At 41.4% G+C, this 23469-nt stretch overlaps 1 protein-coding gene across 4 annotated transcripts in view; it reads right to left on the bottom strand.

Annotated features, from left to right (window-relative positions):
* SNX1 (sorting nexin 1) overlaps positions 1-21899 on the bottom strand; it is a 50948-nt gene extending 29049 nt beyond the window's left edge. For 3 of the 4 annotated variants that reach the window (XM_009429322.5, XM_063795115.1, XM_510470.9), the window contains exons 1-2: positions 21607-21841; positions 4824-4935 (exon numbers count right to left, since the gene is read on the bottom strand). In XM_009429322.5, the coding sequence (XP_009427597.1) occupies positions 4824-4935; positions 21607-21765 (271 nt within the window). In that variant the 5' untranslated portion in view covers positions 21766-21841. Of the gene's footprint in view, positions 1-4823; positions 4936-21606 lie in introns of all 4 variants that reach the window. The other variant, XM_003314708.7, reaches the window with a different exon arrangement.
* Between the last annotated feature and the right edge of the window lie 1570 nt (positions 21900-23469).

The following is a 23469-nucleotide window of genomic DNA, read 5'->3' as shown; positions in this document are numbered from 1 at the left end:
GGGAGGACTGCCTGAGCTCAGGAGTTTAAAACCACCCTGGGCAACATGGTGAAACCCCGTCTCTACTAAAAATACAAAAAAACGGTAGCCAGGTGTGGTGGCCTGAGCCTGTAGTCCTAGCTACTGGCAGGTTGAGGCAGGAGAATTGTTTGAACCGGGGAGGCAGAGGTTGCAGTGAGCCAAGATCGCGCCACTGCACTTCAGCCTGGGCAACAGAGGGAGACTCTGTCTCCAAAAAAGAAAAAAAATTGTTTGTAAAAGAAGTTCAGATATTTGCTTTACACACCAATATGATAGAAGAGGCAGGCATACTGACAGGAAAAAAATGACGTCAAAGCAAGTGTCAGGAAAACTATAAGCTAGAAAAAAATGGAGCCAAGACACAAGCACAGTAACATTTGGGAAAGGGCACTTTTCCACACCTGATGACAGCACTGTTATTTTGTCATGGTTTAAGAATTTTTCCTAATGGTTTAGATCTCCTTGTAAAGGTTAAATTATACTTACTATATGCTATCCAATTTGCGAAAAAAGACATGTAATATCTGAAAATCTTTCTACTCAAAACAGTTTAAAAAACAGTGCTTAAGGGCTGCCTTTGTCTATCTGGGGAGTACTCAGTTGAACAGAACGACTCATTCCCTCAGTGTTCCAGAGAAGGGACTTTAAAAATAGCATTATGTACCATTTCTAGGCATTAAAATTTTTTATGCAAATAAAAAGAATGCACTTTCAACTTGGAGCAATGGAACTAGATGCTCTAAGCCTAAACAGTCCAAACTTTTTTTCTTTTTTAGTAACAGAAAACATAAATGTCAATTTGGGTTTGGTCTGATCAGTAAGTATTCTATCTTAATCTTAGGAAATACAAAGAATGATGCGGCTTCTTTTTCATTTGGGGCTAAACGAAACCAGAGATGATGGTTTATGCATATATGCCTATAGCATAATCAAGTCCCAGATCAGTATTCTAATCACTAAATGTGAATCAAGTCTGCAAACAGGGGTGCCACACTGTTAGAAATGAAATCTGATCCCTATCAGGAAAGCGAGAAAGGTGGTAACATAATCTGACTCTGGGGTGGGAGTATAAAACAAACAAGCAAAAAAGTACAGTTGACCCTTGAACAACACAGGTTTGAACTGCACGGGTCCATTTATACATGAATTTTCCTCTGCCTCTGCCACCTAGAGGCAGCAAGACCAACCCCTCCTCTGCCTTAGCCTACTTACTCAATGTGAGGATGCAAGAATGAAAACCTTTATGATGAACCACTTCCATTTAATGAAAGGTAAATACATTTCCCTTCCTATGATTTTCTTAATAACTTTCTTTTCTCTAGCTTACTTTATTGTAAGAATACAGTATATAATACATGTAACATACAAAAGACATGTTAATTGATTATCTTATCGGTAAGGCTTCCAGTCAACAGTAGGCTATTAGTAGGCTATCAGAAAAGTTTTGGGGAAGTTATAAACAAATTTTTGACTGCGCCTGCATTGTTCGAGGACTAACTATACATATAATGAACATGTTAGCATATTAGGAGTCTCTGAAACAAGCAACCAGTTGAAGTATGTGTAGGATATTCACATCATGCAGGTCCCACACAAATAATTCAGTTAACAAACATGTTTGGAAATGAAACAGGAAGTATCACTCATCTAAAATATTTGGCCCTTTAGAAAGCTACTAAAAACCTTTTGCCAGCTTGGGCAACATGACAAAAGCCTGTCTCTACAAAAAATAAAACCAAACAAACATGCGAATATTAACAGGCATGGTGGTGCCCACCTGTGGTCCTAGCTACTCAGAAGGTTGAGTGGGAAGATCACTTGAGCCTGGGAGGTTGGGGCTGCAGTGAGCCATGACCACACCACTGCACTCCAGCCTGGGCAACAGAGTGAGACCCTGTCTCAAAAAAAAAAAAAAAAAAAAGCCTTTTGAAGAGCTGTGCATCTTCTACTGAAATTCATGTGACAAAGATGCCAAAACTTATATTAAAACATGCTTTTCTCTTTGAACTCCTGTTAAGAGTACTGGAAAAGCATTCAGGCTCCATGAGAGACTCTGATCATCACTAGATTTATTATTTAAAAATGATATCAGAACGTTTAAGTTTCCACAGTCAAATACCTAAAACAACTGAGAAGCTACTGAAGTCCTAAACTAAGTGTCTCATTGTAGACTTTCCATTCTAGAGATATCTTATGTTCCTTTCTTAGAAGTGAGGCAGGTATTGGCTACTTAAAAAACTAGTAGGGGAATGAAGTAAATTAGAATCCTCACTATGAACAAATATGACCCTAATAAAGATCTACATGTTCATGTGTATAAAACCCAATCACTGGGTAACTATTACACTAAACTGTCAGGTCAGGTCTTCTTATAACGAAAGATCATATAAATGTTAAGGTCCCAAAGATAGAAAATTCACTTTCTTTTCAATCTGCCATATAACCAAAGACAATTCATTATTTGCCTTCATATCACTTCTCCTCCAGAAATTTATTTTTATTTTTTAATAGAGACGAGGTTTTGCTACGTTGCCCAGGCTGGTCTTAAATCCTGGGCTCAAGGAATCTTCCCACCTTGGCCTCCCAAAGTGCTGGAATTACAGGCCTGAGCCACCGTGCCTGGCCTCCTCCAGAAATTTTATCCAAAAAATAATCAGTATCAGAATAAATACTGTATATTTAAATTTCAGGGATGAAGGGAAGTGGAAAATCTCAATTTTTCTATTCTTTCTTCTAATCTCTTCTTTCCTTGTATGTCTTTTAAATTTCCTACCAAGGTTCTAACATAAGAGTCGTCCCAAGATCTTACCCTCCACCCTTGTCTTTCTCCCTCCTCACCATTCACTCTTTGAGGATCTCGTTCACATGAAAGTTTCAACTACCACCTCTAGAAAGACGATTCCCATATGTCCAGCTCTTGTCTTTCCTCAGGTAGGAAAGAAAAGTTCAAGTCACCTCCTGGGTATTTCCCTTTGCATTTCAAATTTAAAGTATCTAAAACCAAAGCTTACTTTTTTCCCAAAGCCAGTTTCTTCTTTAGAATGGGGTTCTATAATGATACCATTTTCTTCTCAACCCTTGGACTTGAAACCTTTTGACTTTGTCTTCAATCCCCACTTTTTTTTGATATCCATTACATTCAATCACTAAAATCAGATTTTGTTAATTTCCCTTTTGAAAAGTTTTCACCTTTCCTTTCCTGCTTTTATTACCTTATGTTCAGTCTTTGCTATTTCATTCTTGAACTAGTTTGTGATTACCTTCTAAAAATTATCTTGTCTCTGCCCACTGCAACTAATTTAATATAATTCCAATTCCACTAGGTCAGTCTTCCTAAAACATTACTTTGCCCATACCACATTCCTTACACAAAGCTGCCAATGGCTTTTAATTGGCATTAAGATGAAAATCCAGACTCGAATTATTAATGTCTAAGGTCCTCCCAAATCCGTTTCCAAATTACATTTCCAGCCTTATCTTCCATGACTTCTCCAAGAATGTCCTGCTGTGGTCCACCAACTTTACTGACTGCCGCTCAAACATACCTTATACTTCCTGCCCAACCATGGGGCCCCTTTTTCCTTTTCTCCTGCATAAATCCTGCTTCTTCCAAGATCACTTTCTTTCTTTCTCTCTCTCTCTTTCTTTCTTTCTTTCTTTATTTTGAGATGGAGTCTTACTCTGTCACCCAGGCTGCAGTGGAGTAGCACAATCTCAGCTCACTGCAACTTCCACCTCCAGGGTTTAAGCAATTCTCCTGCCTCAGCCTCCTGAGTAGCTGGGAGCACAGGTGTGCGCCATGGAATCCAGCTAATTTTTTATATTTTTAGTAGAGATGGGGTTTCACTACGTTGGCCAGGCTGGTCTCAAACTCCTGACCTCAAGTGATCCACCCACCTTGGCCACTCAAAGTGCTGGGATTACGGGTGTGAGCCACTGTGCCTGGCCCAAGATCACTTTAGACAGGGTTTTTTCAACAATAGCACTACTGACATTTTAGGCTAAACAATTCCTTGTTGTGAGGGCCTGTCCTGTGTACAGAGTGTTTAGCAGCATCCATGGCCTCTACCCACTAGATAACAGTAGTACTACCAGCTGTGACAACCAAAAATGTCTCCAACCATTTCCAAATGTCTTCTGGGGGGCAAAAGCACCCCCTCTGTTGAGAACAGTGCAGCACCCCTCAACAAAGAATTATCCAGCCCAAAATGTTAATAGTGCTAAGGTTGAGAAACTGTCCTATACTAGCGTTTTTCAAACTGGAGGTTACAGCTTGTTGATGGATTGTGAAATCAATTCAACGTGTTGCAAAGAGCACTGAAAAAGGAAACAATAGAAAGTTTCAGGCTGTATTAGAAGTAGTAAGGGCAAGTCATTTAATAAAACTTTTGTTTCTGTTTTGTACCAGTATGCACATTTTTGGATTATGACACCAAATGCAATTCTTACTCCTAGTCTTGGTCACACAAGGCTACAGGCACTGCTTTAGTCACTGGTCTCACACTCCTCTGAGCTCCTGTGACTTAGTATTTCTATCATTCCTCCAACTGCATTTCTGTTATTGTTTAACAGTTTAACTCACCTTCTTAAGCAATTGTGTATTTATATCTTACTCCCTAAATCTGAAAGAATCTTGATGGCAGGGCCTGTATTTCATGTACTTTGGAATTCCTCCACAAAAGTACTTTACATAAAGTTACGTTCCCAATACTTTTTTTTTTTTTTTTGGTTTTGACTTTAACTCAGCAACTTAACAAAGCCATTTAGGAGGTTCCTAGAGTAACTTTTGAGTCCAAACTTGCCTGCAAAGAGATCCTGTGGCTCTTGGTCTTGTTCTTCATGGATCCCATTTTCTTTGGAGCCATTGTTGATGGGAAGAAGGGATGTAGTTATCTTTGGAGACTGATGTTTACTCTGAAAACAAAGAGGTACTCTGAATAAAACATTACCATGAAAAACAAACCCAACTTGCCTAGAAAGCAACTTTTAATGCCTCCCTCAGTTGCCACCAGTCAGCCAGTTCAATAAGCAGCAAATCGTTATTAGTAAAATAAGTGCTGCCCAAGTCATGACAGAGCAAAAATAAGTCCATACATTTTAGGGTTAATTTCTAACAGCATAACCTCGCTCAAATGCCCTACCCCAAAGCACATGATACCAACATGGGTATGTGTACACACAGATAATTTTCAAAAGAACATGTCCAAATGTATTTCTCTTTCTCAGTTGATGACCTTTATTCTTTCAAATGCTGACTGTGCACATTCTAGTGACCAGGATACTACACTGGAGTCCAGAACTCAAGCTCTGACCCATGCTTACTTTGTAGCCTGAGCTAAACTGTTAACTGAAGCCCAGTTGTGTGGATATTACTGACCCATCTGACACGCAAAGGAAGGTATAACACTACGTTCTAATGCTGTTAAAAGTAAAATTTATCTTTTCATCCTTAACTCACACAAATACAATTTTCAATAACACACTGTGTCAAGTTAGGAGAATAAAAACTAATCATGCTTAGCCTAGTGAGCACATGGTGAAAATAAGTCAGTCCATAGCCTTTATTCAAAGCTCAGTGATCAGCGGCAAACAAGGGTGGGGTGGGTCCCCAGACCGGTACCAGAGTGAACAAAGCTGGATTGTGCAGAACATGAACTGAAAGTTGAGAATCTGGCTTCAAAAGCCGTGGTATGGTACTGCAGTGTTTTGAAGTCAGACCCTAAGGGCAAATCAGTTAAAAGACCTGGCTTAAGGAACCTTTTATGACACACTTCCTTAACAAATCTGAGGGAATTTGTTCCTTGGAGACAGACCTTTTCTGACCCAACAGAACAAAGTGAAATGACAATCTATTTGGGTACTCTAAATTTGCAAATAGCTTCATCTAAATATTGGGGACAGATTTCAGAAAAGAAACTGTTAGCAGGTCTGAAGGTAGTGAGTTATCTCAATTGACTGTTCACAGTCAGTTACAGATCGAAACCCTTGTTTGATATTTCCCCACTTCTCACTACTGCACTTGACTAGTCTTAAACAATTTTTTTTGAAGAAAAAAGAACAAGAAAAGAAACATACCAATATTTAGACTTATATGAGCAAACAATCCTTCTACTGGAACTATTCCCTGCTAATGAAGTTTCATGAACACTTAGTTGTATAAGCTTAAATGTTATTCCAAGTCTATTAGAGATAGTGGTCCTGTCCTCTAGCTGCTTTAACAATCTTAAAAACAAAACTAAAAAATCACTGCAGAAAGACAGAAACAGGATAAATACAAAAGCAGCATTTCCCTTTTGCTTCACACATCACCAATAACCAACCACCTTCTTCCACAACTACTTCCTTCCTACACTCTTGTACAGTACATAGATCTCATGTGAAGCCACCTGATTTCATTCACTTCCTACTGACACCAGTCATCTCCAAATGGAGATCTATGAGAGATTAAAATCCAGTATACATTAAGGATGCATGTATACAAATGTAATTTACTAGTAGCTCACGGGGGAGATTAAAACAACAGAAAAGGCATAGGTTAGAATTTAGCCATTTAAAAAATGCCTAGAAGGACCCATTCCTGTGATATAAAGATGAATAAAGCCAGCTTTCCATTTCTGATCCACCACTTAACTTGGAAGGTTAATGACTAAGAATATTTTCTGGAGCAGTGTTAGAATAGTAGTCTATCTTTCCCTCAAGAGACAGACACACACAAATGGGATACTGCAGTGAAAACTAGAGTACTCATACCTCTCTTCCTCCACCTAACTTTTTTCAAAAGCCCAAACTGTGGCCACGTGTGGTGGCTCACACCTATAATCCCACCACTTTGGGAGGCCAAGGTGGGAGGATTGCTTAAGCCCAGGAGTTGGAGACCAGCCTCAGCAACACAGTGAGGCCCTGTCTCTAGAAAAAAAATTTTTTAAAAAGTAGCCTGGCCTGATGGTGTGCACCTGTAGCCCCAGCTACTCTGGAGGCTGAGGTGGGAGGATCACTTGAGCCCAGGAGGTCGAGGTTGCAGTGAGCCATGATCACACCACTACACTCCAGCCTGGGTGACAGAGCAAAACCCTGTCTCAAAAACAAAACAAACCCAAACTGTGATTAAAACAGACATGTTCCCTTAGTAAGCTAGATAACAACTACTTGTGAGAACAGAAAACTGCTCTCAGATATCCTCTGGGACTCCAACCCAAAAATCACACATGGCTGAGTTCTAAGAGAGCTGAAGATAGACATGACCATACTTACTATCCTAATCTTTTTTCTGTAGTTCTCTTACAAAATTAATCTTCTACCTATGTAAAACTCTGTATCCTGTTTTTTCCCCTCTACTACCTGAGCATTTTCTCATGTCATTAAAAAGCGTACAAAAATCCCACTTTTAGTTACTGAACTCTCCATTATGGATATATGACATAATCATTCCCCTAATGCTGGACAGTTTCCAGGTTCCACCAAATACTACTGTGAGACCCATCCTATATATAAATCCACATCTGATTATTTTCTTGGGATAGATTCTTAAGTAGAATTGTGGTATCAAAGGCTCTGCTAAGCTCCCTTCCAGAAAGACCAACAATTTACACTCCCCCAGAAGTGTGTAAGAGTGCAGCATCCACAGCAACACTAAGCATTCTTTTAAAAAATCTTTGCGCTGGGTGCAGTTGCTCACATCTGTAATCCCAGCACTTTGGGAGACAGAGGTGGGCAGACAACCTTTGGGAGGCAGAGGTGCCTACATAACCTGAGGTCAGGAGTTTGAGACCAGCCTGGCCAACATGGTGAAACCCTGTCTCTACTAAAAATACAAAAATTAGCCGGGTGTGTTGGTGGGTACCTGTAATCCCAGCTACTTGGGAGGGTGAGGCAGGAAGAATTGCTTGAACCCAGGAGGCAGAGGTTGCAGTGAGCTATCGAGCCACTGCACTCCAGCCTGGACGACAGAACGAGACTCTGTCTCAAAAAAAAAAAAAAAAAAAAAAAATCTTCGCTAGGTTGAGTAGTGAAAATTTCTTTTCACTCATTTGCTGGTCATTTGAATCTGTGACTTGTCTTTATGTTCTTCACCTATTTTTCTATGCTAAGTTGGCATTACTTAGGTGTGCATTTTTCTTTTTCTTTTTTTTTCTTTAATTGTGCAGTGGCGTGGTCTTGGCTCACTGCAACCTCTGTTACCCGGGTTTAAGCAATCTCGTGCCTCAGCCTCCCAAGTAGCTGGGACTACAGGTGCGTGCCACCACACCCAACTAACTTTTTTGCATTTTTAGTAGAGACGGGGTTTCACCATGTCGGCCAGGCTGGTCTGAAACTCCTAACCTCAAGCAATCTGCCCACCATGGCCTCCCAAAGTGCTGGGATTACAGACATGAGCCACTGCGCCTACCCTAGGTCTGCATTTTTCTTACACATAAGTATGCTAACCCTTTCTCTCGCATATTGTACAGTACCCCTCCCCAACTTTCTCTCTTTTGGTTTTTTTTTTTTTTGAGATGGAATCTCACTCTGTCACCTAGCCTGGAATGCAATGACGCGATCTCGGCTCACTGCAACCTCTACCTCTGAGGTTCAAGCAATTCTCCTTCCTCAGCCTCCTGAGTAGCTGGGATTATGGGTGCCCACCACCACGCCTGGCTCATTTTTGTATTATTAGTGGAGACAGCGTTTCATCATGTTGGCCAGGCTGGTCTCGAACTCCTGACCTGAGGTGATCTGTCCACCTCAGCCTCCCAAAGTGCTGGGATTACAGGTGTGAGCCACTGTGCCCAACTCTTTTGATATTTTATTTTTGTCCTTATCAAATTTATTTCCAGCACTGGAAAAATTAAGTTTTTTAAGGCTGAAGAATACCTTGCACACAGTTGGCCTCTGAGGTATAATAACATTATCAAGTTTTACTTAAAATCAGATTTTTAAAAAAACTGAGCAGAACCACTTTTAAAGAAGAAATGGACTCACGTTCATGGTATCGTATATTCACATGGTGCAGTTAAAAGAAAACAAGTCTTCCATGAGATTTGAGTCCGTAATAATAGCACGTTATCAAAATACAAAGCCACCTGGACATTATAACACACTTCATATGCTATGTCTAAGATTAAGGCTGATTTTTATTAGTATTATTAAAGTATAGAAAGCTAATTTTAAATCAACAGTTAAAATTTTATAAAGAATTTACTGTGGGGGAAGGGGAAACACACTGATTACATTCAATGGCAAAACCACTACTAAAAATAAGCATTGCTTTATAACCTTTTTTTTTTTTTGAGACAGAGTCTCATTCTGTCACCCAGGCTGGAGTGCAGTGGCACAGTCTTGGCTCACTGCAAGCTCCGCCTCCCAGGTTCATGCCATTCTCCTGCCTCAGCCTCCCAAGTAGCTGGGACTACAGGCGCCCACCACTACGCCTGGCTAATTTTTTGTATTTTTAGTAGAGACAGGGTTTCACTGTGTTAGCCAGGATGGTCTTGATCTCCTGACCTCCTGATCTACCCATCTCGGCTTCCCAAAGTGCTGGGATTACAGGCGTGAGCCACTGTGCCCGGCCAATAACCCATATTTTTAAAAAACTCCTTAGCAGTCAGTAAGTCACATAACTATTCACCTATGTGAAAGGGGCTAAATTTCTAGGCAAGAAACTATTCTCTGTGATGAAAATACTGTTTGTGACACAGTAAATAATGCCAAAGAATCGCCCTTGCTTTTTTTTTTTCTTTTCGCAGCTAAAATCCTAGCTGGGATATCCAACACTTGCTTACTCCCTTTGGCTGTTAATTCTAGCCAGTGGTTCTACTGATCGGCCTGTTTAAGAGTTCAACTGTTTCTGTTTATAATTAAAAGAGCATACAGACAGACCAATACTAATTTGCAGAGAGGTACTAGAAAGGTGTGCCAGAAAGAGAGAGCATTTTTGTTAAGAGCAGGTATTTCTCCACAATTACCAGCCTCAAGCCATTCCAGGCCACTAGCACAATTTTCTTAGCTCAGAGAAGGACAGACATGGGCTTGCTGCCCCTCAGAGCTGACGAAGCCATTCACTACTTTAAGCACTGCTGTGATTCTAGGCAACTTCCCTTTAGGTTGTCCAGTTGTGATTCTTCCTCATGTTGCTTAACTGCTCTTTGCTCCACACAGAACCCTTACATTACAGTCAAAGGATCTCAAAAACGTAGGTACTGTTAAAACTTAACTGTATTTAGAGGTCAAATCCAAATTAAATGGTAAGGTAACATGGCTCTTGGAGGATGAGATAACTCATTTTTTGAGGGAAAATTAGTATATTTCATAGTAAGGCAAGATAGAGCTAAGGAGTTGTGTGATCACACTAATGTAACAGGACAAGGACAATTAGGAGTAAATCTATCCCAGGAGCTATACCCAGATCATAAACGGGCCTCCATGGAGTCTTTAAAAATTACCCTGGAAGAACTTAGCATGAAATACTGTTGGTTTTGCCACCTTTACTTCTAGGGAGAAATGAGTGAGGTGGGACAGCCTATTAGTTTTTATTGCTGCTGCAACAAATCATCACAAATTTAACAGTTTAAACAATGCAAATTATCTTACAGTTCTGAAAAAGTCCAATGGGTTTTGCTGGGCTAAAATCAAGGTGTCAGTAGGGCTGTGTTCCTTTCTGGAGGTTCTAGGAAAGAATCTGTTTCCTTGCCCTTTCTGGCTTCTAGGGTTTTTTGCCTCACGGCCCACTTCTTCCATCTTCAAAGCCAGTAACATTTCATCTCTTTGCGTCTCTTCCATATCGTCTTTCATAGCCTGTCTTACATTTTTAAGGTTCCTTGTGATCACACTGTCCCACCCAGATAATCCAGGATAACTTCCATATCTTAAGGACAGCTGATTAGCAACCTTAATTCCATCTTCAACCTTAACTCCCCCTTGCCACATAACCTAACTGGTTGCAGGATTAAGATGTGGACTTCTTTGGGAAAAGGAAGGGGGGCATTATTCAGCCTACAGCAGACAGTGACTCCTCTCCCACCATATTTCAAAACTGGCACAGATGCACTAAAAGTATTTGTGCTTGGGAGAATGGACATTCAATGTCCACTGGATTTCAGAATAGGGTGTACCTAACTCTACAAACTAGAGTTTAACTCCATAGCTTAAGGAGTTAAACTAGGGGTTCTTATCTTGCGGTCCATTAGCCACATACTTCAGGGGGTAATCTATGAACTTGGATGGGAATAAAATTATTATAATTTCATTTTCATTAACCTTGAACTGAAATTTGGCATATACATTAATCATAAAGATAAGCAACAAACCATAATAGAATTACCTGAGATTGTAACTGATATTAGATATTTTTATATGAGATTATGGTTTTTATAGACCTCAAAGTCTCATTTATGCTCATCTCTAAGTATGTTATTAATGTAAAATCATTTTAATTTATTAAAACTGAATTTCAATATAATTGGTTTCCTTCATATTTTAATGTATTTTATTTTATACATTTAAAAACATTATTCTGAGGATGTGTCCACAGGCTTTACAGGGCCTGCCAATTGGCCCACAGCACAAAAAAGGTAAAGAACTTCTGAGATACAGAGTAGAGGGACTAATGAAAATGGAAAAGGGAGAGCTGGAAGGATGGGGAAAATAGCATGAAGCTGACCACTGAGCTAGTTAAGGAAAATCATGTGCAAGGCCGTTAGAGACCTCATGAGACCCCAAATTTAGCCTCAGACATTCTACTGAATTCTCTGGTTTAATTTCCCAACTAAACTTTTTGGGTCTCAACCTAACAAAACTTAGAAAGGGCCCAGAAAACCGCAGAAGAATCACAGTATTAATGGGTGGATTACCTTCTAAATTGAAAAAGCAAACCCAGTTCAAATCTGCTCTGAAAGCAGAATGAAGCTCCAGCTGTCCACGTGACGAAGCAAAAGAATAAGCCAGAAAAAGTTGAGCAACAGCTTTTCCTGGAGATGAGATACTTACGGCTACTTGCTCTAGTAACTATCAACTACTCATGATTTATTTATGTCAAAAGTTACTTGAGTGCTGAGAAGCTTGAAGATCAAGGAAGAGATATCAGATTTTTTTTTTCTTTTCTCCAGTCCAAACTAATGAACTACAAATGGCCAAGTTGTCAGAGTGGCCTTACCACCTAAGTAAACAATGGGTTGGCAACCCTTACAGAAACCAGAAGTCTGACGGCAACCTTTATTGTTTCTCTCATAAGCCCCTAATTTTTTTTTTTTTTTTTGAGACAGAGTCTCGCTGTATCCCCCAGGCTGGAGTGCAGTGGTGCAACCTCCACTTCGCGGGTTCAAGTGATTCTCATGCCTCAGCCTCCTGAGTAGCTGGGATTACAGGCACGCACCACCACGCCTGGCTAATTTTTGTATTTTTAGTAGAGACAGGGTTTCACCATGTTAGCCAGGCTGGTCTCGAACTCCTGACCTCAGGTGATCCACCCACCTCAGCCTCCCAAAGTGCTGGGATTACAGGCGTGAGCCACCGTGCCCGGCCCCAAACCCTACTTTTAAATAAATTTTAAGTCAGGTTATTATTAGCCATCTTTTTTTTTTTTTTAAGATCAAGTCTTGCTCTGTCACCCAGGCTGGAGTGCAGTGGCACAATCTCAGCTCACTGCAACCTCTGCCTCCCGGGTTCAAGTGATTCTCTTGTCTCAGCGTCCCAAGTAGCTGGGATTACAGACATGCATTGTCACACCCAGCTAATTTTTGTATTTTTAGTAGAGATGGGGTTTCACTATGTTGGCCAGGCTGGTCTTGAACTCCCGACCTCAGGTGATCTACCTGCCTTGGCCTCCCAAAGTGCTGGGATCACAGACATGAGCCACAGTGCCCGGCCTATTAGCCATCTTTAAAAGTCTTCTTCCTGGGCTGGGTGCAGTGGTTCACGCCTGTAATCCCAGCACTTTGGGAGGCTGGGGAGGGTGGATCACAAGGTCAGGAGATTGAGACCATCCTGGCTAACACGGTGAAACCCCGTCTCTACTAAAAATACAAAAAAAATTAGCCGGGCGTGGTGGCGGGCGCCTGTAGTCCCAGCTACTCGGGAGGCTGAGGCAGGAGAATGGCATGAACCTGGGAGGCAGAGCTTGCAGTGAGCCAAAATCGCGCCACTGCACTCCAGCTGGGGCGACACAGCGAGACTCTGTCCCAAAAAAAAAAAAAAAAAACCTTTACTCCAAAACTGGTGCTCTATAATTACTTTTATTAGCTTTTCCTCCATAATTCTGAAAGCTAAGTTAATTGCTAGTACAATACAATGATCAAGAAATTAATGAGTTGGCCGGGCGCGGTGGCTCACGCCTGTAATCCCAGCACTTTGGGAGGCCGAGGCGGGCGGATCACGAGGTCAGGAGATCGAGACCATCCTGGCTAACATGGTGAAACCCCGTCTCTACTAAAAATACAAAAAATTAGCCGGGCGTGGTAGCGGGCGCCTGTAGTCCCAGCTACTCGGGAGGCTGAGGCAGGAGAATGGCTCCCGGGAGGCGGAGCTTGCAGTGAGCCGAGATCGCGCCACTGCACTCCAGCCTGGGTGACAGAGCGAGACTCCGTCTCAAAAAAAAAAAAAAAAAAAAAAAAGAAATTAATGAGTTTATGTATTTCAGGGAAATCTAAACTTACGAGAAGTAAAACTTTACTATTTGAGCTGAGCACTAAAATGAGTCTTTGCATATAACTATCACTTTTTTCAAGAATATATTTACCATAAGGTAGAATTTCAACTTCTGATCATTTGACCAGATGTGACCACTTGATGTATGTTAACTCCAAAAACAAGTGTTTGAGGCAATATCCCTGTAGAAAACACTACACACTAGAATTTTTACCAATATTAGCTACAAATGACTAAACTAGTAACTAAACAAACTAAGTGATACACCTTTGTTTAAAGATACTGTTACAAAAATTCACTTTCAGAAGTCTGATTAAGATCAGAGAAGGGCTAATATCAAGAAACTTAATGAGGATGTGTTATATCTTTGGGAACAACCACCATGCATGTTTCACAGAACAGAGAATTAAAGTATTAGCCAGATTAACCATCATTTTTCTTATGGCTTTTTAATAAAACTACCAAACTCTATAAACAGAGAAATAAACTGTTTATAGTTAACAATCTTTCCATAAAGCATAAACAAAAATACCAAGAGCTGAACAGTTTTATAGGTACCACCAATTTTTAAGAAACAGATCATTCCAACAGTATAAACATTCTTGAAAGAATAGAAAAAGAAAGTACCATATAATCTTAATTCCCCAAACCATACAATTTTCATGAGAAAGAAACTACAGGTTTATCTTATGAACGTAGATGTAAAAGAATATATAATAGCAATCCAAACCCAGCAATATATAAAAAAAGACAATACATTATTAAAAATACAAAAAACAACAAATGCTGGCAAGGATATGGAGAAAGGGGAACACTCATACACTGTGGGTGGGAATGTGAAGTAGCACAGCCATTATGGAAAACAGTATGGAGATTACTAAAAGAACTAAAAATATAACTACCATAGCATCCAGCAACCCCACTACTAGGTATGTATCCAAAAGAAAGCAAATTTATCAAAGCATATATATTTCTTATGCATGCCCATGTTTATTCCAGCACACTATTCACAACAGTCAAGATATGGAATCAACCTAAGTGTCCATGAACGGATGAATGGATAAAGAATATGTGGTATAGGCCAGGCATGGTGGCTCACACCTGTAATCCCAACACTTTGGGAGGCCAAGGAGGGCACATCACTTGAGCCCAGGAGTTTGAGACCAGCCTGGGCAACGTGGCAAAACCCCGTCTCTACTAAAAATACAAAAATTAGCTGGGCATGGTGGCATGCACCTGTAGCCCCAGCTACTTGGGAGGCTATGATGGGAGGATCACTGGAGCACAGGAGGTCAAGGGAAGTGGGCCATGATTGCACCACTGCACTCCAGCCTGGGAGACAGAGCAAGACCCTGTGTCAAAAAAAAAAAAAAAAAAAAAAAAAAAAAAAGAAGGCGTGGTATATATACAAAATGGACTATTATTCAGGCATAAAAAAGAATGAACTCCAGTTATTTAGAGCAACATGGATGGAACTGGAGGTCATTACGTTAAGTGAAAGAAGTCAGGCACAGAAAGACAAATGTCAAGTGTTCTCACTCATCTGTGGGAGCCAAAAACATGGATCTCATGGAGGTAGAGGGTACAATGGTGATTCCCAGAAGCTGAGAAGGGAAGGCAGGGCAGGATGAGGAGAAGTTGGTTAATGGGTACAAAAATACAATTAGAAGGAATAAGTTCTAGTATTTGACAGCAGGAAGATTACAGTTAGCAATAATTTATCATATATTCCAAAAGAGCTAGAAGAATTCTAATGTTCTCAACAAAAAGATAAATGTTTGAGGTGATGAATATCCCAAATTCCTTGATTTGGTCATCACACTTTGTATACAGATATCAAAATACCATGTGTATCCTAAAAATATGTACAACTATATCAATAAAAAATACAAAAAAGACAATATACAATAACCATGTTGAGTCCACTCCAGTAAAGCAGCTCACCATATAACAGATTTAAGACAGAAACCCCATGACCAAGGGATGTCAAAAAATAATAAAATTCAATAGATATTTAAAAATTTTTATCAAAACAGCAATAGAAGGAAACTTTTTAAAAAACTTGGTATCTACAAAAAATCTTTAACAAGCATTATTCTTTAATTTTTTTTCTTTTTATGTTTAGTTGACAATTGTACATGTTTATGGGATTCTGAGTGATATTTCAATATATGCATACAATGTGCAATGATCAAATCAGGATAATTAGTATATCCAGTATCTCAAACATTTATCATTTCTTTGTGCTGTAAACATTCAAAATCCTCTCTTTCAGAAAGCTTTTTGAAAATATACAATAAATATAGTTAACCACATTCACTCTACAGGGCTGCAGAATAAGAGAGCTCAGTCCTCCTATCTAGCTGTAATTTGGTATCAGTTACCAGAAGTTGGTTAGGATTCAAAATTAAACAGGTTTTAAAAAGCTGAGGTGGGACCATAAAATGGTGCAACTACCATGGAAAGCAGCATGGAGGTTCTTCAAACAATTGAAAATAGAACTACCACAAGATCCAGGAGTCCTACTTCTGGATATATATCCAAAAGAATTAAAAGCAGGATTTTGAGATGTTTGCACACTCATGTTGACATCAGCACTATTTACAATTGCCAAGAGGAGAAAGCAAACCCAAATGTCCACTGGCAGATAAATAAAATGTGCTATATACATTCAATGCAATATTATTCAGCCTTAAAAAAGAAGAAAATCTTGTCACATGTTATAACATGGATGAACCTTGAGGACACTGTGCTAAGTAAAATAAGCCAGTCACAAAACAAATACTGTTTGACTCCAACTTATATGAGGTATCAAAAATAGACAAATTGACAGAAACAAAGTTAGAATGGTGATTGATTACCAGGGACTGTGGAAGCTGTTTAATAAGTACAGAGTTTCAGATTTGCAAAATGAGGAAGTTTTGGATCTCTGTTTCACAACAATGTGAATATACTTAGTGCTACTAAACTATACACTTAAAAATGATTAAGATGGTAAATTTTGTCATGTGAATTTTACCCCAGTTTTTTCAAAAAGATTGTTTCTGGGCCAAGCGTGGTGACTCACGCATATAATTCTAGCACTTTGGGAGGCCAAGGTGGGAGGATCACTTGAGCCCAGTAGTTAAGAGACCAGTCTGGGCAACATAGGGAGACCCCCATCTCTACAAAAAAATAAATAAATGAAAAATTAGCTGGGCATGGTGGCACATGCTACTCAGGAGGCTGAGGTGAGAGGATCACTTAGCTCAAGAGGTAGAGGCTGCAGTGAGCCATGATGGTGCCACTGCCCTCTAGCCTGGGAGACAGACAGAAACCTTGTATTTATTTATCAACAAACAAATAAGCTTTTGCCTCCTCTCGCAAGATGTTATAGTGATCACAGATTTAGGAGTAGTTTCTGAAAAGACCATGTCCTTTCCTGCCTAAATGTTAATACATAACTTATATAACTCTCTAAACTATTTGTAGTTTTAAAGCAATGACTTCAAATTTATTTCAGTAATTTTTTTGAGTCTCTTTTTTTTTTTTTTTTGAGATGGAGTTTTGCTCTGTTACCCAGGCTGGTGGGCCCTGGCACGATCTCAGCTCACTGCAACCTCCAACTCCCAGGTTCAAGCCAAGTGATTCTCTTGCCTCAGCCTCCCCAGCAGCTGGGATTACAGGTGCGTGCCACCACGCCCGGCTAATTTTTGTGTTTTTAGTAGAAATAGGGTTTCACCATGTTGGCCAGGCTGGTCTAGAACTCCTGACCTTGTGATCCGCCTGCCTCGGCCTGTCAAAATGCTGGGATTACAAGCATGAGCCACTGCGCCTTGCCAAGTCTCTCCCATTTAAGTAACTGGTTTACAGATTCTGAGATGCATGTGTAAGCCTGCTCTTTCAAGTATAAATTAAACCACATTTTAATTACTGAACTAACAAAGCCTCTTGGGCTGTAAAAGAGAGCAGATGGGATGATTAACAGCAGCAGTTGTATCAATGCCCAGGAAATTACGGGCATACCATAAATTAGTTTTAACTTTATATGCCTCAACTTCAAAATTCTTCAATGCTCCTCTCTGTCTCCAACATGAAACAAAATAAAAGATGAAGATTAACTTAAATTAGCAAAGTGCTATTGAGGTCGGTCGGGCATGGTGGCTCATGCCTGTAATCCCAGCACTTTGGGATACCAAGGCAGCCAGATCCCTTGAGGTCAGGAGTTCCTGACCAGCCTGGCCAACATGGTAAAACCCCATCTCTACTAAAAATACAAAAATTGGCCAGGCATGATAGTACGTGCCTGTAATCCCAGCTACTCAGGAGGTTGAGGCAGGAGAATCGCTTGAACCCAGGAGGCAGGGGCTGCAGTGAGCTGAGATTGTGCCACTGCACTCCAGCCTGAACAAAAAGAGTGAGACTATGTCTCAAACAAATGAAGTCATTAAGTGTCTATTTGATGGCTTTTAGCTAATCAAATAAATATCACTAGTTTTGTTGTTGTTTTGAGATGGGGTTTCACTTTTTCGCCCAGGCTAGAGTTCAGTGGTGCAATCTCGGCTCACTACAGCCTCAAGCTCCTGGGCTCAAGTGATCCTCCCACCTCAGCTTCACAAGTATGCGGGACTACAGGCTTATGCCACCATGCCAGGCTAATAATAGTTTTGACTTTGATCAACTGTATTACCCATTTTTAATGTTAACTTTTCTAATCCATTATTAGATTTTATGGGTTTTTTTAGAGTAATTCCAGTTTACAAAATGCTCACCAACAAATACAGCTCATGCCCTCAAAAAGTAAGCACTCTTTAAATGTTTATTATGGAGGGAACTCTTCTAAGCACTTTACAGGCATTTTAATTTAATCTTCACAATAGTGGTGGAGGTAAATACTAGTATTATTCACTTTTTACACGTGAGGAAACTGTAGAGAGTAATTAAGTACCATGTCCAGGGATAAGCTAGCCAGCCATAGAGCCTAGATTTAAATCAGACTTCAAAGCCCACACTCTTAATTACTTAATTCTTCAATGTTGTTCTTTAAAATACCACAAGTGCTGCAATCCTCTATCTTCTTTGGCTCACAACTAAAGCATTTATTGGATTATAATTTGTTCTTTATGGCTGTTTAACAAGACAGTTAAACTAGCGAGCTATCTTGGGGTCTTGGCATCCTGAAGATTAACATCAGGATGGGCAGCTTGAAAAATGGCTTATAGGTGGCATTTTAGTTTCCGTAGCAACTCAATTTTCCTAGATCATATCTAAATAAAAATAATTATGCTTTCTGCAGTAGAACAAGGTCATTCTGACCTCCTCAACTCTCTTTTAGCTGGAAATTAGGCAAAGGATTTTTACAGTCTTACAAAAAAGAGGTATGGATAACTCCATAAAGTATGGTAAGATGAATCAAACTGAAGCCTCCTACATTTCTTTTTTAAATTTCTACTTTTTTTTTTTTTTTTTTTGAGAGAGAGTCTTGCTCTGTCACCTAGGCTGGAGCACAGTGGCACAATCTCGGCTCACTGCAACCCCTGCCTCCTGGGTTCAAGTGATTCTTGTGCCTCAGCCTCCCTAGCTGGGATTACAGGCACGTGCCACCATGCCCGGATAATTTTTGTATTTTTAGTAGAGATGGGGTTTTGCCATGTTGGCCAGCCTGGTCTCGATTCCTGGCCTCAAGTGATCCTCTTGCCTTGGCCTCCCAAAGTGCTGGGATTACAGGCGTGAGCCATGGCACTCGGCCACTGCTTCAGGTTAACTCTAGAAAATAACTCCTCACTCTTCCAGGTTCCTTTTTGGAAAATAAATCAACATTTGCCTATGTGACCAATCACTTTCAGTGTCAGAGTTTCTGTTTTCATATTCTCAGTCTGCACATCATTCCAGCAGTTACCAACAGTAGCTGTCTTCCATGACTTATAGAAGAATTACTAAAGGAACAGACTAAATATTTATTTAAAATAACATACAGAAGGACTAAATTAGCGGCAAGATTTATTATTTCTCAGGCATGCACCTGCAATCCCAGCTACTTAGGAGGAAGGGAGGATCCATTGAGCCCAGAAGTTCAAGACAAGCCTGGGCAACACAGGGAGACTATGTCTCTAAAAACAAACAAAAATTGTTTCCTGTTTTATGACAGTCACAAAGACTTATTATTTCTCAGAATAAGAGACTTCATTTGACAGTTTTAGTTGTTATGTTAGAATTATCAAGCACCTTATGAGCTGAGATTATGGACTCAATTTCTGAATACAGGACAGGGAAAATCTGACACAAATGAGGAAAGCCTCAAACTTTTTCAGACCACATGTTGCATAAAGAATTTATAGCTGTTTTATTTAGTTGGTTACACATTGAGTAGCTACTGTGAAGAGAAGCATTACGCCAAATAGATAAATTCACAGACCCAGCATTGAATTTTACAGCCTGGAACAACCTATACCAAGTGGTATGAGTAAATATTCTCATAAAACAGCCCAAAACATCTCTACTGGTTCCATAACTGATTACTGATTTCCACATTACAAAGATTAGTTTTTTCTAATACCTAACTCTTATTAGAGACCCGGATATTTATTACTGAGGCAGGAGAATAGGGTCTGGAGGCAGGGAACTTAAGGGCAATTCATGCTGAATCAAGGAAAAACACCAAGGTTTGGGGGCAGGGAATCTGAGGTCAACTTACGTTAACTTTCTAAAAGAGAAAACACCAAGGTCTGGGGGCAAGGAATCTAAGGCCAATTCGTGCTGACTTCCCAAAGCTGAATTCCCAAAGGGAACCCCCTGGGTTTGGGGGCAGGGAACCTAAGGCCAATTAAGGCCAACTTCCTAAAGCTAAATCAAAAGGAAAAAACCCATCTGCCCACGCCCGAGTGGCAAAGGATCAAAGGCTACTATCCCTGCAACCCTCCCCATCCACCACGTCTCACATGGAAAGGGAGAGTGCCTTAGACTGGCCGCAGGCCAAGCAGGGACCATCCGTTCATCTGCACAGGACGCCAATTCACCTCGGCCTTTTATTAGCCACAGACCAAATCCTTCATCCAGATAAGGGGTAACCCATAGGAACCATAAAAGGAGCACTTAAAAGCCAGAAAACTTTGTAAGTGGGCTCTTGAGCCCCTTGCTCCGGCCCACTCACACCCTGTGGGGTGCTTTCTCGCTTTAATAAATTCCTGCTTTCGCTGCTTCGTTTGTGTTTCATTCCTTTATTTTGTGCGTTTTGTCCAATTATTTGTTCAAAATGCCAAGAACCTCGACAACTTACACTCAAGGGCCTCCTACCGGTAACATTACGGGAAACACCATTTCCTCATCACATTTCAGATTTGCTCCCAGTGAGGTACTTGGGCACTTGAACACATCCCTTTAAAAAGGAGAAAGCTTTCTATCTATGTAGTGATTTATCTGGCAGTGCCTTCTCTCCACCAGCCTCTGGCCTGATTTTCCTAGAGATCAGAAGAATCAACATAACTTTTGTAAACTAAGATCCAGAAAGGGCCTTTGGTTATTATCGGTAAATGCTGGGCTAAAGAAAGAACTGGTGGGCGGGTCACCACCCCAGGCTAGTCCACATAACGCTATTAGAAGCAGTAAGACGGGGGAAAGGTCTGCATCCCATTCGCTTATTCTGTCCTACTGAATCTGCCTTGGCAGGACACGACCTGCAAAATAACCCCGTGGATCCGTGGAGTGTCACCACACTGCAGGGTCAAAGGACGGCGTCGGCGGTTCTCGGCTATTAGGGAGCTAGCCGACGAAGGCACCACAACCCTCATTCTTTACTCTTCCCGCCTGGGGGCCGGGAAGCCAAGCTCTACCGCTTCGAGCACATCCAGGGTCCCCGGGGCCCGGACTGCTGACACCGAGGCAAGGTCTCACTCACCGGGCCCACTCTGCCCAACCTCCCCGATTCTCGCTTAGCCTCTCTTCCCTTTCGGGGTGCCCTCCCGCCTGCTACCCCGAGGGGTGCAAACTCACGACCACCGCGGCGCCGGTGAAAATGTCCTCCCCCTCGGTGTCGCTGTCCCCAGCCTCGGGTTCTGATCCCCCGGCCGCCCCCTCGGACTCCGGCTCCAGGCCGGGGAAGGGCGGAGGCAGTCTCTCCGAAGCGCTGCAGCCACCACCACCCGACGCCATCTTCCTCCACCCGCGGCGGAAGCCGCAACAACAACTTTATCGAGAGATAGCGCCGTGAGCAAAGCGATCCAACGGTGCGAGGAGTGGGAGGGCCGCAAGGGACCCCGTGGGATCCGAGGGGCGGAGACGTAGGGGCGGGGCTTAGGCGCTGGGGGCGGGGCGGCACCCGGCCAGCTGAGGCTGCCCAGCAAATCCGAGGCCTGGTTCGCGGTGCTGAGATATTAACGAGTGGGGCCAAAGGGGCAGAAAAGTAGGAGTTGGGGGCTGCTGAGGTTCCTAGGGCCCTTTGTGCTCTGGATAGCTTTATCCAACAGGCTTCTAAGAGTTCGTCTGAATGAAGGAGTGTCACTAAAATGTTTGAAAACCTCTACATGCCATCTACTCATGCCAAGCACAATGCCCTCACAGAGAGTCAATAAATATTTCGATTGAGGTATCTGAACAAGACTAGAAGAAAGCTTCACCACTTATTTCTTGAGCAACATTCAGTTAATTCATTAAGAAATACAGATACTGAGCATCTACTGTATGCCTGGCACCTTGCTGTGAGTTTCAGATACAGAAATCAGGTATTTAATAGACAGTTCGACATGTTCAATGCTATGGTGTCCTGTGGGAGCACAGGGAAAGAGATAATCAATTCTGCTTGGAGAAGTCGGGAGGCCTCACAGATGAAGTGAGACCTCAGTGTCCTAGATTTGGCTGGAAAAATGTTAGGATTATCCTCTCAATTGCTGTGGAGTAAGTGGAGTGGAATAGACGGCAGGGAAATTATTGAACCCTGACCAAAATTTCCTTGGGACCTAAGCAATTCATTGTCTGGTGATCCTAAGGCCTACATTAACTAGACAAACAAGACTGGAGTTTAAAGATAAATGGGCATGTTAGCATGGGACAATTCTGCAAGATAATCCTATCTTCTCAATAGAAATGGCATTTGTCACCAACTTTGACAAGAGGTTTAGTTAGTTTGGTTGTAACTGCAAATTCAGGGATGGACTCCCTCACAGGTCATGTGAGCTGTTTGAAGGCAGGGGCAGCGTTTTATCTTTGTATCTTCCATGCCTATGGATCACCTATGGCAAATTAGTACCTATAAATTTGATCGGAGGGATGGATGGATAAAATAAAATCGATTTTGTTACTGGCATCCATCACACCCACGAACACCAGAGGGCTTAAGATACACTTTTTTTTTTCTTTTTTGAGGGAAGTCTCGCTCTTCTCCCCCAGGCTTGAGTGCAATGGCTCGATCTTGGTTCACTGCAACCTCTGCCTCCTGGGTTCAAACGATTCTCCTGCCTCTGCCTCCCAAGTAGCTGGGATTAAGGCCCCTGCCACCACGCCCAGCTAATTTTTGTATTTTTTAGTAGAGACGGGGTTTGCCCATGTTGGCCAGGCTGGTCTCGAACTCCTGACATCAGGTGATCCGCCCGCCTCGGCCTCCCAAAGTGCTGGGATTATAGGCGTGAGCCATCGCGCCCGGCCAAGATACACTTTTAAGGATGGCGATCTCCATTATGTTACCACTGTACACATTAGACACGGGAAAACTTATGTTCTAAGTTGTCTTTGGAGGCCATTAGCAGAAATATTCGTTCAAAGGTGGGAAGCTGTGCTGGACTGAGTCCCTTAGGAGACGAGAAAGCCAAAAAGCCCTCCCCATGCCATGCCTGACTACCTCACTGGCTTCCCATGACATCC

Source organism: Pan troglodytes, chromosome 16, assembly GCF_028858775.2.
Source record: "Pan troglodytes isolate AG18354 chromosome 16, NHGRI_mPanTro3-v2.0_pri, whole genome shotgun sequence".
Taxonomy (NCBI): Eukaryota; Metazoa; Chordata; class Mammalia; order Primates; family Hominidae; genus Pan; species Pan troglodytes.
This window is presented reverse-complemented; position numbering and strand designations above follow the sequence as displayed.